The 13,746-nt window shown below is 39.8% G+C and overlaps 1 protein-coding gene across 2 annotated transcripts in view; it reads left to right on the top strand.

Annotated features, from left to right (window-relative positions):
- The window catches only part of insc (INSC spindle orientation adaptor protein), a 64,742-nt gene that overhangs the window by 13,932 nt on the left and 37,064 nt on the right, over nucleotides 1-13,746 (top strand). Inside the window, exons 1-2 of one of the 2 annotated variants that reach the window (XM_032589976.1) lie at nucleotides 3,849-4,142; nucleotides 10,637-10,728. In XM_032589976.1, the coding sequence (XP_032445867.1) occupies nucleotides 10,655-10,728 (74 nt within the window). In that variant the 5' untranslated portion in view covers nucleotides 3,849-4,142; nucleotides 10,637-10,654. Of the gene's footprint in view, nucleotides 1-3,848; nucleotides 4,143-10,636; nucleotides 10,729-13,746 lie in introns of those variants that run through there. The other variant, XM_032589967.1, reaches the window with a different exon arrangement.

Here is a 13,746-nt window from a genome sequence, read left to right as displayed (position 1 = left end):
TTATAACTTCTCAAATATCTGATGTCAGCTTGGATAAAGGATGCATGCTTTCCCCCCGCAAATTACACAAAATTACTTTTCCAGTTCTTTTCTAAATACACTTAAAGCCTATTGCTCGACATAATGCTTCTTGCAAAACTTGAGAACATTTTGGTTTTCTTTTGGATCAACTTAAGACCCAAGCTAATATCAGATAGGGAAGGCAGGAGTGGAAGGGAGCGAAAGTGTGGCTGTGCTGCCAGGTAGTCTGCTTAGAGAACATTTTAAGTGCCAATAAACTCTCACTGTGTCAGTGGAGGCCGGAGAAAGAAGGTGAAAGAGATTCAGCTTCTTGGTACTTCAAAACGAGATTTAGAGCCAGTCAGACCGACTTGTATCACCTATTATTTTTTTATATGTTTCTCAATACATCTGCACAAAGCTACGGCTAGAAGAATGTTTCTGCTAGTGTATCCCTCTGCAAACTTTTGATAACCTCTGACTGCTTCATTTTTCATCGAAACAGGCTGAAGGAAACCGGGAAGAATGCTTTGTCGAGTAATGAAAACAACAGTGTCTTTACCAGAGAGTGAAACTCCTATATATTCACTTTTTTTTTGTCTTTGTTTTTAGCATCTAGCGATTTGAAATCTGCTTTCAAACAAGAGTTCATCAGAGTTGTGGTGTTTACTCACAGAAGCAACAGGAAATCTCATTATGATGAGAAACATTCTTGTTTTACGTTTCTTAACTTGTTACAGGGAGACTGGTTTTTGTCTTAAGGATACGTGTTTAACGTTTAACAAATTTTGGGGTTTTTTGAGATGTAAAAATGTTGTGACATGTCTCAAACAGACCACAGCTTTTTCTAGAAAGGCATAAATGGACTCCGTTTGACTTTCCATCTTCTCATTCGGTTTCTTCTATAAGACAAAACTCTCACGAGGTCTTGCAGTTTTACGACGTTGTTATTATTAAACAACATATTTTGGCTTTTAATGACATAAATCTCACAACTAATTTCATATTTCGCTAAAACGAGAAACTTCGTCAATCTACCAAGTGTTGTGCATCGTTATATCGAGAAAGTTGAACGTCATAACGAGACTTTGCTTCTGAATTCATTTCCTCGTTCTGGCAGTTAAACATTTCCGTATTTTTATCTTTTCTTTTTTCTCTGAGCTACGTTGTATTATGGTAAAACAGGTTGGTCACCCACGAACCGTTATACCTCTGATCCAACAGATTAACTATTGTTTCAAATCACAGAAGTTAACAAATGTCAAGTTAGAAATTCATAGGAATAAACATCGCATTGTATTTATAATGTTATGCCTGATCGGCGTATACTGTACAGCTTTATCACTGCAAACCCAAAGAAACCTTAGCTGGTTAAAACAAAACTCTAAAATCTCTGCATTTCTGCAATCAAATAAGAAATTTTTCTACTGTGAAACTTTTCCAGTCAAAAACTCCCCATTCTGAAGAACTGTAAGTGACAAGAGGGTTTGTGTCGCCTTTTTCTTACCTGTAAGAATCCACAGTCCATCTCCGGCTGTCATCTTCTCGACATTTCCACTTCCTTTAACTTTTTTTTATTATTATTTTCCCCCATCACCACTTCCCTTTCCAAACTTGCCCTCTTATTGTTTTAAAAATACACCGGGGGGGGGGAAAAGGAAGAACGCAACGTCTCCGTCCTCCCACGCGTTTTATTCCTGACATCATAGCGTGTCGTTGAAACCCGTGACGCCACCGAGGCCCATCATCCTCCCTGAGACGTGTCAGGATGTTGACATTATTTTTCCATCATTAGCCAACCTGAGCTACAGTGCAGCTTTAGCAGGATGTGCTGTTGTGTGTCTTCAGAACGGCAAATTTATGTTTCCACCCGGGGTGATGTGGACACAGAATGGGAGCTGCCCGGGTTTACGCCGGGTTCTGGACCTGGTCATTAACAGAACGTGGGAAGAACTGTGGAAGATGTCAATATATATATATTTTTTACAGCTGTTATCAGAAACGACAAATACGCATTTTACTGTTTTGGTCCCTATATTCAGGTGAATATCTAAGCAAAGTCAGATGTGAAAAAAATCTAACGCTTTACACGCTTTATGGTCCTTTTTGGCTTAAACCAGAGGTGTCCAAAGTGCGGCCGAGGGGCCATTTGTGGCCCTTGGACTGATTTTGCCATTTATAATGTTACAAAGGATAGTGAGGTAATAATCATATGGCTAAAATTTGTAATCAGAGAAAAACTATTGCTGACATAATCTCATTACAATGGAAAATGTTAAATACAACACAAAGTATTTAACTTTTTTTTTTTTAAGTATTTGTCTTTTTTACATTAAAGTTCATGTATGTGAGCCGGCTGACTTTCTGTTATCAGTTTCAAAGTACCAACATGTAATTTAAACAAATTAAATGCGGCCACCACATAATGTGTTGTGGGGGGAAAACAAGAACATAAGAGAACCAAACATGTTGCAAACTTAAAATCCTTGGGTGTTTGGGCTTCATTAATGCTTGTGTCTTTGATCACTTCAAAGTTCTTTATTGTTTGAAGAATCTTGTCATATTCAGTTCATTTCTCTGTGTTCATTAGTGTTGGGAAGATCTTACCATTCAGGTTCATTCCTCTATATTTGGTTTCTAGTATTCTGCTCCCTGTGTGTCACATCAGTCCTGTTTAGTCCACTTTAATCAAACTCTTAATTTTTTGGGGTAGAAAGTCCGGTTGGTTTGGGGAGGGGTAATCGAACTCCGATGCGGGCCAAGAAAGCGAACTGTGGCTTGTCTAAAAACCATTGGTCTCGCTTCGGTTGAAGTAAACTCTGGTGCATTTGAAACATTAGTTAGCACAGGAAGGTATCTTTGTTCTCCCAGTCAATCAAGGACTTTTATATGGTTTCTGTCTTGCTAAAATCCAAAATAGGCTGAGAGGAAATTACTTTCCTTTTTTTTTTTCTTTTTTTTTTACAGCCGAGTAAAAAACACTTTAAGCTGTAGGAGCACTGTAACAGGAAATGTTTTAATTTTTGAACCATAACATTATAAAACCTTGGCAACCAGAAACTTGCCCGTGTCTGATTTCCACGAGGTTTGGTTAGTACACAGTCAAGACCAGGGGAATGTCCCACCAGGATCCAACGTTCATCACAGGGCAAACGCTGAGGCAAACATCCAACACTGCCTGAAAACACCAGCTGTCACTTAAAATAGGTTTTCCATGCCAGTGTTATCTGAGGAATGCTCTGCATTTAGCTGTATTGAGATAGTGGCAAGGTTGTTGTGTCTGGACACAAAAATCATGTACTCTGAAGGTTTCTACAAAATGATTGTAATAAAATAGTACTGTAGTAGCCTTTGTACAGTACATCACTTTGTGAAACAGCATTACATTTTTTGATTAGGCCAAGTGTGTATTAGCTGACAAAACCTTACTTTTTGTTTATTTTTAGCTTACTTGAGTCATTCGATTAATCCAGGTCGTTTCGTAATTCTGCTCTCTCTTCAAGTCTTTTTCCATCACATTCTGAAATAGTAGCAATTCAATGGCAATGTAGACATTCTATCCACTGTTTGTCAGCTTTGTGATAAATGAGGGGAAACTTGAGTTGACTCACCGAGTATTAAAGCTATCGGGCGTTATATGCTGTGTGGCTTTCTCTGTCCAAGCACAAGGCCCCACTTTGAGCTAACCCACTTCATGTGTGGGATGGGAATGCTGACTCCATGGCTCAGCACAACCATCTTCTGGCTTGTTCCCACCCAGGCAATCATACAGTGCCGCTCTCGCTCTCTTTTTGTCCCCACATGACAGCTCTGTGGTGAGACTGCAACCGCTGTCTTCCCCTGTGAATCCAGTCTCCAGCCGAATGAGACGAGGACAGCGTTATTGAGACGCCAGTCCACAGGGTGTCCGCCTGCTATACAACTCGGCACCCAAAGGCAACTCGCGTAGCAGAGGCTTCCCATTAGCTGGAGTGTCAGGTGAACGATGGGACACGTAGCGTTTTGAACAAGAGCTGTATCGAAACAAATCCAAACTACGTGAAACATAATAAGAGCCGCTGAAGACTCAGGGGTATCACAGCTCTCACTTCATCTTGAACTCCGTCACGCTAATTCTTGCTAGCTCTGACCTCTAAGAAATGGTGAGTGGTTTTTTACTTGTTCTTCCTGCTCCACAATGTTTGATTTCTTTGTTCGACTTGAACACAAGCCCAAAGCTTTTGGCATGACAGTGAAGCAAAATACCACAACTACTGTGGTATTTTGTTTTCTGCAAATCAGTTTTTGGATTCATTCGGTGGTTTTAACTAGAGGTATTCTATTTTACCACAGCTTATATAAGAAAGACTGAACTTTTTTTTTTTTAATTGATATGGCAAGATTTGTGGAACAGAAGAAGGGAAATAAGAGAAAAGAGGCTCTTACTTAGCCTCGTTGTTGAATTCCCATGTCTATGGCAGACAGTCTGGTCTTTCTCCCGCTTACTTTGATTCCTCCAGTGAAGTTTTTGACGGGGCCAATCAGGGAAGAGAAGGAGACGTTGTTAACCATGACGTTGATTTTCTGAGCTGTTTTTGAATTGTAGTTTGCCTACAGCTTTAGCAACGGCAGCTGTTCAGTCCGTGTTGGTCACGCTTCAAAATTGTGACCTTACTAAAGTAAATTTTTTTTCAAAGGTGATTTTGGAGAAAAAAAAAAAAAAAAAACACCACCTATTTCTTATGAAAAAAATAGACAAAAATAATTCACTGTTGGAAAAAAAAATGACCTAGGTCATTATTTTAGGAAGGTGACAAAATATTGAATTAACATTAACAGCCGTTGGTTCGGCACTTGTCTCTTTGCAGTGCAGGATGCTTGTTTACAGTGCAGTCAATATCCCATAAGCTTCATGGCGTTGAAACCATACATTGGGTAAAGTGTAAAACCTCAACAGAGTCCACGTCATCGCTTCTCAATAGCCGAGCGTCCAGACCCTCTGGACGAAGCGAAGCGTAGACCCTCTGGACTGGTTTTTACCAGGGTAGGTCTTAACCAAATATGTTTGGACTGTTTCTTCCTGGTATTCGTGGATATTTTTAGTAGATCGTAACTTCAAATAATTTGGGGAAAATCTGCCTGTTCAATGTCTTCAAACATCTAAGAAGAGGTGAAGAATAAGGTAAATGAAGAATCCACTTATATGTTGAATTGGCATAATTTTGCTACAAATAGTTGAATAATGTATTTTTTCGCCAGAGAACCCTGTGGTTCTACAAAGTAAGAAAAAAGTTATTTGAAACATCAACGCTGTACTACCAGTAGGGGAGTTTGACTGTGATATTTTGTGGTGCTGTTGTGATAATGATAATTATGATTTTCAAAGACCCATCTACTTCTTTATTTATATAACCTAACTGCACACAGCACCTGCATTTAATTATATTTCCTAATGCGCTGATATTTATTGACTCTCGTGGAACAAATAAAGAATAAAATGGTAAAAAAGAAAATTTCATATCAGACTGTCATCTTTGTTTTTTTCTTAACATAATTAACTGTAATGAATAGAAACAGTTATAAATGAACATTTCTTATGGTAAGTTTTTCACAATAAATGACAAACAATGCAATAGATGCTTATCTTTAACTGTAAGTGACAGAAACATGGAAACAATGATGTAAAGACATTTCAGTTCTTCCAACACACATCCTTCAATACATCTCAGAACACACCTAGCGATTGCTCCTACATATAAGTCTATGAGCGGTTGTTATTACACTCAGCATGTGACTCAGACAGAGGTGTCCTTTGTTTGACTTACCTACAAACCACATGTTCACCAAGGCAACCTAAAGGGGGAAACCGTCTGGGCAATCTCAGGTTTCAGCTGGGACATAAAATGGTAAATGGACTGAACTTATGTAGCACTTTTCCAGTCATTTTGACCACTCAAAGCACTTTACACTAGAGTCACATTCACCCAGTCGCACTCACACACATTTATACACCGATACGCAGATCGGTAGGCAATTTGCCCAGAGGCACATCGACATGTGGCAGCTGGAATCGAACCTACAACCTTCCGATCGCAAGACGACTACTCTACCAAAGAGCCACAGTCGCCCATTTCTTTAAAAAGAAATGTTTGGGACAAAAAAAAATACTACTGTTGTTACTGCCAACATGGTCAGGAAACTTTCTGTGTTACTTTCAGCCCTGGTGAACAAGAGTGCAGCCTGAGCCGTCTGTAGTCGATGGGAATGTGGACCTGATTTTATTAAAAGTGCAACTTCGGGGTTTTCTGTGTAACATTTGAGCCAGAGGTTTACATGTGTTCATTGCAGACATAAATGATTGTTCTTTTTATTTAAGAACAACTCAAAACCTCTCCTTTTTTCTCACTCTCTGCGCCGGTTACACTGCACGCAGACCAGTTGCCATAGAAACCGACTGACAACAGCTCCATTTCCCTCACAAAGAACAGGACGTTCAGTCAATTGCAGTGTTATATCTTCAGGCCTGGTGTTTATTTTGTGATTATTAATAATCTGAAAACAGCAGTGGTTGATTAGCTAATTTAAACGTTAATAACAAAGAATCCCTTTTTCTTTTATTTTATGCCTACATTTAAGATTTAGCGCATTACATTGACAGCTAAAAACAAGATAGTCATTGTCGGCAAGCTTTTTTTTTTTTACCCTCCATCAGGGAGCAACGCATCTACAGGCTCAGATACACTGCCTGGCCAAAAAAAAAGTCGCCACCAAAATATGGTCACACTCTCTAATATTTTGTTGGACCGCCTTTAGCTTTGATTACAACCCGCATTCGCTGTGGCATTGTTTCAATAAGCTTCTGCAGTGTCACAAGATTTATTTCCATCCAGTGTTGCATTAATCTTTCACCAAGATCTTGTATTGATGATGGGAGAGTCTGACCACTGCGCAAAGCCTTCTTCAGCACATCCCAAAGATTCTCAATGGGGTTAAGGTCTGGACTCTGTGGTGGCCAATCCATGTGTGAAAAAGATGTCTCATGCTCCCTGAACCACTCTTTCACAATGTGAGCCCGATGAATCCTGGCATTGTCATCTTGGAATATGCCCGTTCCATTTGGGAAGACAAAATCCATTGATGGAATAACCTGGTCATTCAGTATATTCAGGTAGTCAGCTGACCTCATTCTTTGGGCACACAATGTTGCTGAACCTAGACCTGACCAACTGCAGCAACCCCAGATCATAGCACTGCCCCCACAGGCTTGTACAGTAGGCACTAGGCATGATGGGTGCATCACTTCACCTGCCTCTCTTCTTACCCTGATGCGCCCATCACTCTGGAACAGGGTAAATCTGGACTCATCAGACCACATGACCCTCTTCCATTCCTCCAGAGTCCAATCTTTATGCTCCCTAGCAAACTGAAGTCTTTTTTTCTGGTTAGCCTTACTGATTAGAGGTTTTCTTACGGCTACACAGCTGTTCAATCCCAACCCCTTGAGTTCCCTTCGCATTGTGCGTGTGGAAATGCTTTTGCGTTCACAATTAAACATACTCCTGAGTTCTGATGTTGTTTTTCTTCGATTTAATTTGACCAAACGTTTAAGTAATCGTCGATCACGATCATTCAGGATTTTTTTCCGACCACATTTCTTCCTGGAAGACGATGGTTCCCCACCATCCTTCCAGTTTTTAATGATGCGTTGGACAGTTCTTAACCCAATTCTAGTAGTTTCTGCAATCTCCTTAGATGTTTTCTATGCTTGATGCATGCCAATGATTTGCTTCTTAAACAGACTAACGTCTTTTCCACGACCACAGGATGTGTCTTTTGCCATGGTTGTTTAAGAAATGAGGAGTTACTCATTGCATCAGCTGGGGTTAAATAACTTGTTGCCAGCTGAAAGATAATCGCCTATGCAGTACTTATCCAATAGGAGGCTTGTACCTATTTGCTTAGTTAAATCCAGGTGGCGACTTTTCTTTTGGCCAGGCAGTGTATATACTGTACATAAATATCAGATAACAAGCTTAGCTCTACAAGGCACTTTTTGTAAGGTCTAAAATCACATTCATGACTGCAAGAATATGTAAATGTTTTACCGGACGTTTGGAAATCCGAGCAGACAGACACTGTCCGCACCACATTAAAGCGGCTATCAGAAAATAGAACCAAAACAGAACCATGTGAGGTGGACACAGGGGAAAGTGATCACTTTCAGTGTAATGGTCCTTAACGCAGCACTTAGTGACACACTCTAAGTGTCCAGGACTAAATTGCTTGATTGAACAACTCATCTTCATTTATAGGCTAATCCACAGAAGAGCGCTATAATGAGCCGAAGGCGCATGTAATGGAATCTGCTGCGACTCCGACTCGATGGCTTTGACCCTTTCCACAATTATAGGGCCAGTATAATTCATCCACACTTTCATTGCAACAGTTGTAACAGGGAAATTAACCTGCATCCACTCTTTGTTTTATTGTATTCTGCTCCGTTACCACAAAACCAAAAGTCATGCATGTCGTGTTTATTCGTCCCTTCGACAGAAAATGCCTCGGTGTGCCAGTCCTCTGTGGTGCTGGCACAGCTCCGGTATCATTTCTGAATTACTGTGATGCTTTCTCTAAAAATGGCCCCAGAGGAGCTCTGCCAAGACTGCAGTTAAAAGACCCCCCGCCCATTTCCTTTTTCCTCCTCACATCCCTGTGTCTATTCTGTGTGTAGATCCAATCACCCATTCATCCATTTGGGTATTGAATCAACAAAATCACTGACTCGTTTATTCCCTCGTTGTTCATAATTACGTAACTCGGGGAGCTTCAGCACATTCAAAACAAACAACACGGCACAGGAAGTGACTTCTATGTTATCATTTAATTTTTCAAACCTTTAGAAACCAGTCAGCTGTTCTGTCACGTGACTTTTTGCCACTGAGGCAAACAAAAAGCTGCTCATGTGTGATTGAAGGTTTCATTCCTTTCTCTGAAGTGTTTTTGTTGCTTTTCTATTCCTGAAGCTGTACGCAGTGTCTTTATAAAGACAAATATCTCCCTCACATCATTTTTTAAAAAATATCATAGACACGGGATCGGTATCAGAAAAGTTTTCATCCACACAAATCTCTACAAATACACCACTGAGCTCTGTTTTTAACGTGCCAAACGCATAGGGGGCAATATAACACAAAACTAACACCTACTGTATGTGAGCCAATGAGATTGCTTCAAAACAACCAGGACTTCCTGTTAGGAATTAAACATCTTGTTAGTGTGGTCTGATGTTTAGGTTGAACAATTTTTAAAGAGCTTATTAGAATATGAAGTTATTAAAACACATTATGATGTCAATGGTAAAATCAGACCCTGTTCTGCGCTTCATTTCGTCCAGAGGGTCTATTGATAAACACTTACTCGCTGGAGGCGTAGACTTTGTTGAAGTTTTAAATGTTATTTATCGCTAACGAGGCGGCTGTTAATGTTAATTCAATATTTCCTCCACTGTCATTGCTAAAGCTGCAGGCAGATTATAATTCTTCAACGGCGCAGAAAATCAACATCATCGTTCACAACTTTTTCTGTTTCCTGATTGGCCCAGTTGAAATTCTACCGAAGAAATCCATGTGAATTTGAGAAAGCCCAGACGGCGTACAGAAGGGAGTTAGAACTGAGCGAAATTGCACCAGAAGGCAATAGCCACCCTAGAAATGTGCAGGACCATAACACTCAGTTTTTCAATGTGCACACATAAGTGCAAACATAGAGTTCTCTCAAATATATCCACTTTTCAGAAATAATAGTTTCTGGTGGAATAAAACAGAGTTTTTGTATGGAGAAAAGGCTAGAACACATACAAATTAATTTGTTTTCACAGGTACCTGTTCACGTGTGGCCTGGGCCTAAATCTATTGGCAACAGGAAACTTTGTGTTGTCAGAAAAGAACAGGAACATATCTGAAGTTAAGTTTTTGATTGCATAGGACAAAAAAAAGGTCTCATTTGTTTAACTGCCTGCTAATTACGCCTCACGATAAACATAAAGTATGTAGCCACACCTCTGGAAGACATAATTAACTAAAAGGGTTAGAGCACAGTACAGACAGGAGGTTGTTGGGTTCTGTGGGGAGGCAAACTGTGGCTCAATTGGGAGCAATTGAAGATGGACTAATCTAAATGGGATACATCAATAAAACAGTGGAATAACGTTGCGGGCACTTAGAAGCGTCAGCCTCCAAAAACGCCAGAGAGTCACTGGCTGGCAGCCAGCCAATAAATTAGAAGATAAGAAATATTATTCCACTGGCACACTAGTGGGTTACTTCTATTTAAAAAGGGGAGGCTGGGGTGGGGACTATTGATAATGAAATTACTTGGAGGGGGGGAAAAGCTATATGACAAGAATAGAATGCTTGGAGGTAGATCAATAAGGAGATATTGTTGTGGACAACGCTGCAGTGGAAGGGAAACGGCTCAGAGGATCCAGGATATGCAATCAGACGGCGCGTGTGTGTGTGTGACACTTTCCTCCCTTCAGTGAATCCAGAATATCATCGACCGCTGATGCAAATTTGAGATGAAAAGACAACTAAAAAAAAAAAGAAAATCACAAATATTATGCAATCTTTGTGATTATGATGTATGTGTTGCATTTCAGATGCTGAACTGAAGTAAGATGGCCTCGGAAAGAACGCCGACCCCTCAGAGCAGCTCGAGGCAGAGCAGCTCTCTCTCGTCATCGCCGATGAGGCAAGTGGCAGGTGTTCGCTCTCGAAAGGCTTGCTTGAAGGAACGCCAGTCGGAGTAGCAGAAAGGGGTAGTTCAGGATCTTCCGGTGGTTTGGGAAGACCAAAGCAGATTTTCACTGTTTTAGAACAACTCCAGTTGGTGTGAGGTGATCTATAAATTTAGAAAACAGGTAATCTGATGTTCTTGTGCTCCCAAACCAATTTATGCCTGAGGTTCCCTAGAAATTGGCTCTGATGCACACACATCCTGAGTCACAACTTAGTCATTTATAATTTAAATGTCAGAAACTCTTTCCAAAGACATTCTTAAAAAAAAAAAAGTAACTTGCTCTTACGTAACTTTGTGCAGAGACGGGTTGTCAAGGTGTCTTTTGGTGCTGAAGTCTTCAACAGGTAGAGAAAGTAACCCAAGACTGTTTATCGTAACTGACTGCAGGGGTGTTCATGTAGATAATCCAAAACTTTTTCTCTGTATGTTTTATACAAAACTTCTTAAACATAAAAGCTAAGGTTAGCTGCTTGTACGTATCCTGAACTGATTCTTGTGATTCCTTTATACAATTCTGGCCTGATGAATCTTGAAAACATTCTTGGAGATCTGTGTATAAAGACACTCAGATGGTCCACTGTGCTTTTCCACTTGTGGTGTAACATCCTTATTTATGACAATAATTATGTCGATTCTTGACCCGATTTTTTCCCCTTCCAACGATCTGGAGGACACTCCGATTTTCAGGAAGTCTCTCTTAATACTCTTAAGAGGTATACCTGTCAGGTGGGGTGTAGTAAAAGTGATCTGGTCCATTCAGAAGGCCGTCAGAAATCTGGGACATTCGTCATGATCGACGGCATTGGCCCAATATCGCACTATGCGTGCTGTTCCCTGATGATAAACAAGCACGCAGTCTGCTAGCCAATCAGAAAGCAAGTTTATGGAGACACAAAGGAGAAACCAAAATACGCAAAGACAACTGTGATGGGGCAACAGAAAGTCCAGTGGACACTAGGGACGCCTTTATGAGTTGTTTCTTCTTTAAGTATACAGTAAACCCTCGTTTTTCGCGGGGGTTGCGTTCCGAAAAAAACCCGTGATAGGTGAAATCCGTGAAGTAGTTACCTTTATTTTTTACAATTATTATACAGCATAATTAAATACTCTACATTGAAACCAAAGAACAAAACCTGTTTTCAGTCCCAAGCATTTTTAAACAAATAGAACGCTTTCTTACAAATAACTACAGTAAAATAATCATTTTAATCATCAATACGAAGTACAGTAGGACAAATTGTGAGTCGCGTATTTCACTGTTCCTCTGACTGTGACGCTGCGGCCTGACTCCGCTCTCTAGTGGCTTTTTCTTCTGAGAGAAGAACGTAGTTATCGGTAGTTCTTGTCGCTCTTTTTTTCTTCTGGGCAAAAACATTTACCAAAATTTGCCAAGCTGTATTACGTATATTTAAATACCGTAACGTTATTGGCACACAGGTAGAGTAGAAGCGCAGAGACTGTTTAGCCAATCAGGACGCAAAACACACTGTGAAAAAAAATTGCGCAAAAAAATCCGCGAGGCAGTGATAGGTGAACGGCGTTATAGTGAGGGTTCACTGTAGTCCACAAACTATACTACCGCCAGTGCTTCTTCCCAGTCAGCCATGTTTGTTTACTCTGAACTCATGTTAGGTCTTGAGAGGTTTTAGAAAATTTCAATGGACCAGAAAGAAATCTTTTATTATTCTTTACCCATCTGCATTACTGCCATAAGGCCTTAATGCGTTGAAGAACTTCTCCACCTTTGGCACTGAGTAGCTCCAGATGCCTGGAGGTGTTTATTGAGCTGAGATACAGACGTTAGCTCCAGCGTAATGTCAGTGAACCTTCAGACCTCTTTTTCAACAGTTTTCTTTTTTCTCTTGAACAAGACATCAAGTCAACACATGGCATTTGAACCATTTTCTCCAATGAGATTCAGATGAGCTGGATAAACGGATAGAAACGCTGTCACAATTCTGCCCAACCCAAACGAGACATTTGCTTTGACCTTTGGGTTATGTTCATATTAGCATTTCGTCTTTCATAAAACATTTCGGTACAGCAAAGCTAAGTAAATATACTTCTAATTTTTGCCTCACATTCAAAATCAGTAAATTGCTAATTCAAAGCTGAAATGTCAAACTCCCTGCCAGACTCATGCAGCTGAGAGGGAAAAACACCAAGAACTCGTACTAAAAAAATTAAAACCTGAAGCAACAACAAATCTTCCATGCTTGTTAAACCATCACAGATATTTGAAGATCCAACTGGATCCTGCAGTGCTGGAGATCCTAAAAATGTGAATTAGTCTTTTTTTCAGCTTATTCCTTTCTCAGTAACAGATATGGAAAAAAAGCTAAAGCAAAACCTTCTTAGTTTATTGAGGCTTTAAAAAAAGAACTGATGAATTTCTAGAAATATTTTCATCCAAAAAACACACCAGTCAAAATTCGTATGACACATACTGTAGTTGTACAAGTCTAAGAACCAGATCTGATTTCATCTCAAGTATGACTCTTGTAGCTAACGTTATGTATCGCCCTACTTCTCCATGTGAATTTCTGATAATCTGAGAAAAATACTGTAGCCGTGTTTCCATTACAAACATGAGCAAATGTAAAGAAACACAATTGCAGCGTTTCCATTAAATAAGATATTAAATTAAAATCTCATATGAATAAGCTTGTTTTCGCCAGTAGCAACATCCAGCTGTTGGTCATGTGACTCATGTGATGTAAAAAAAAAAAAAAAAAAGTGTTTCTTTTGCAGTCTTTTGCTAAACGCATCTATTTCTATGCGGCTGAAAAACCACTTCATACTGGCACAAAAACGTTTTAGTCAAAAACACGGGAGTTCTTTCGAAATTGTCACGTTTCCATTAAGAGGATTTATTTTCGTCCCAATTTGCGAGGTTTTTGTATCCTAAACTTCAGAAGAGAACCCAGTGAGCAGTCAATGATAAATGTAAATTGTTATCAATCTAAATAT

Source organism: Xiphophorus hellerii, chromosome 2 (assembly GCF_003331165.1).
Source record: "Xiphophorus hellerii strain 12219 chromosome 2, Xiphophorus_hellerii-4.1, whole genome shotgun sequence".
Taxonomy (NCBI): Eukaryota; Metazoa; Chordata; class Actinopteri; order Cyprinodontiformes; family Poeciliidae; genus Xiphophorus; species Xiphophorus hellerii.
Note: the sequence above shows the minus strand (reverse complement) of the source record. Positions and strands in the feature narration are given on the sequence as shown.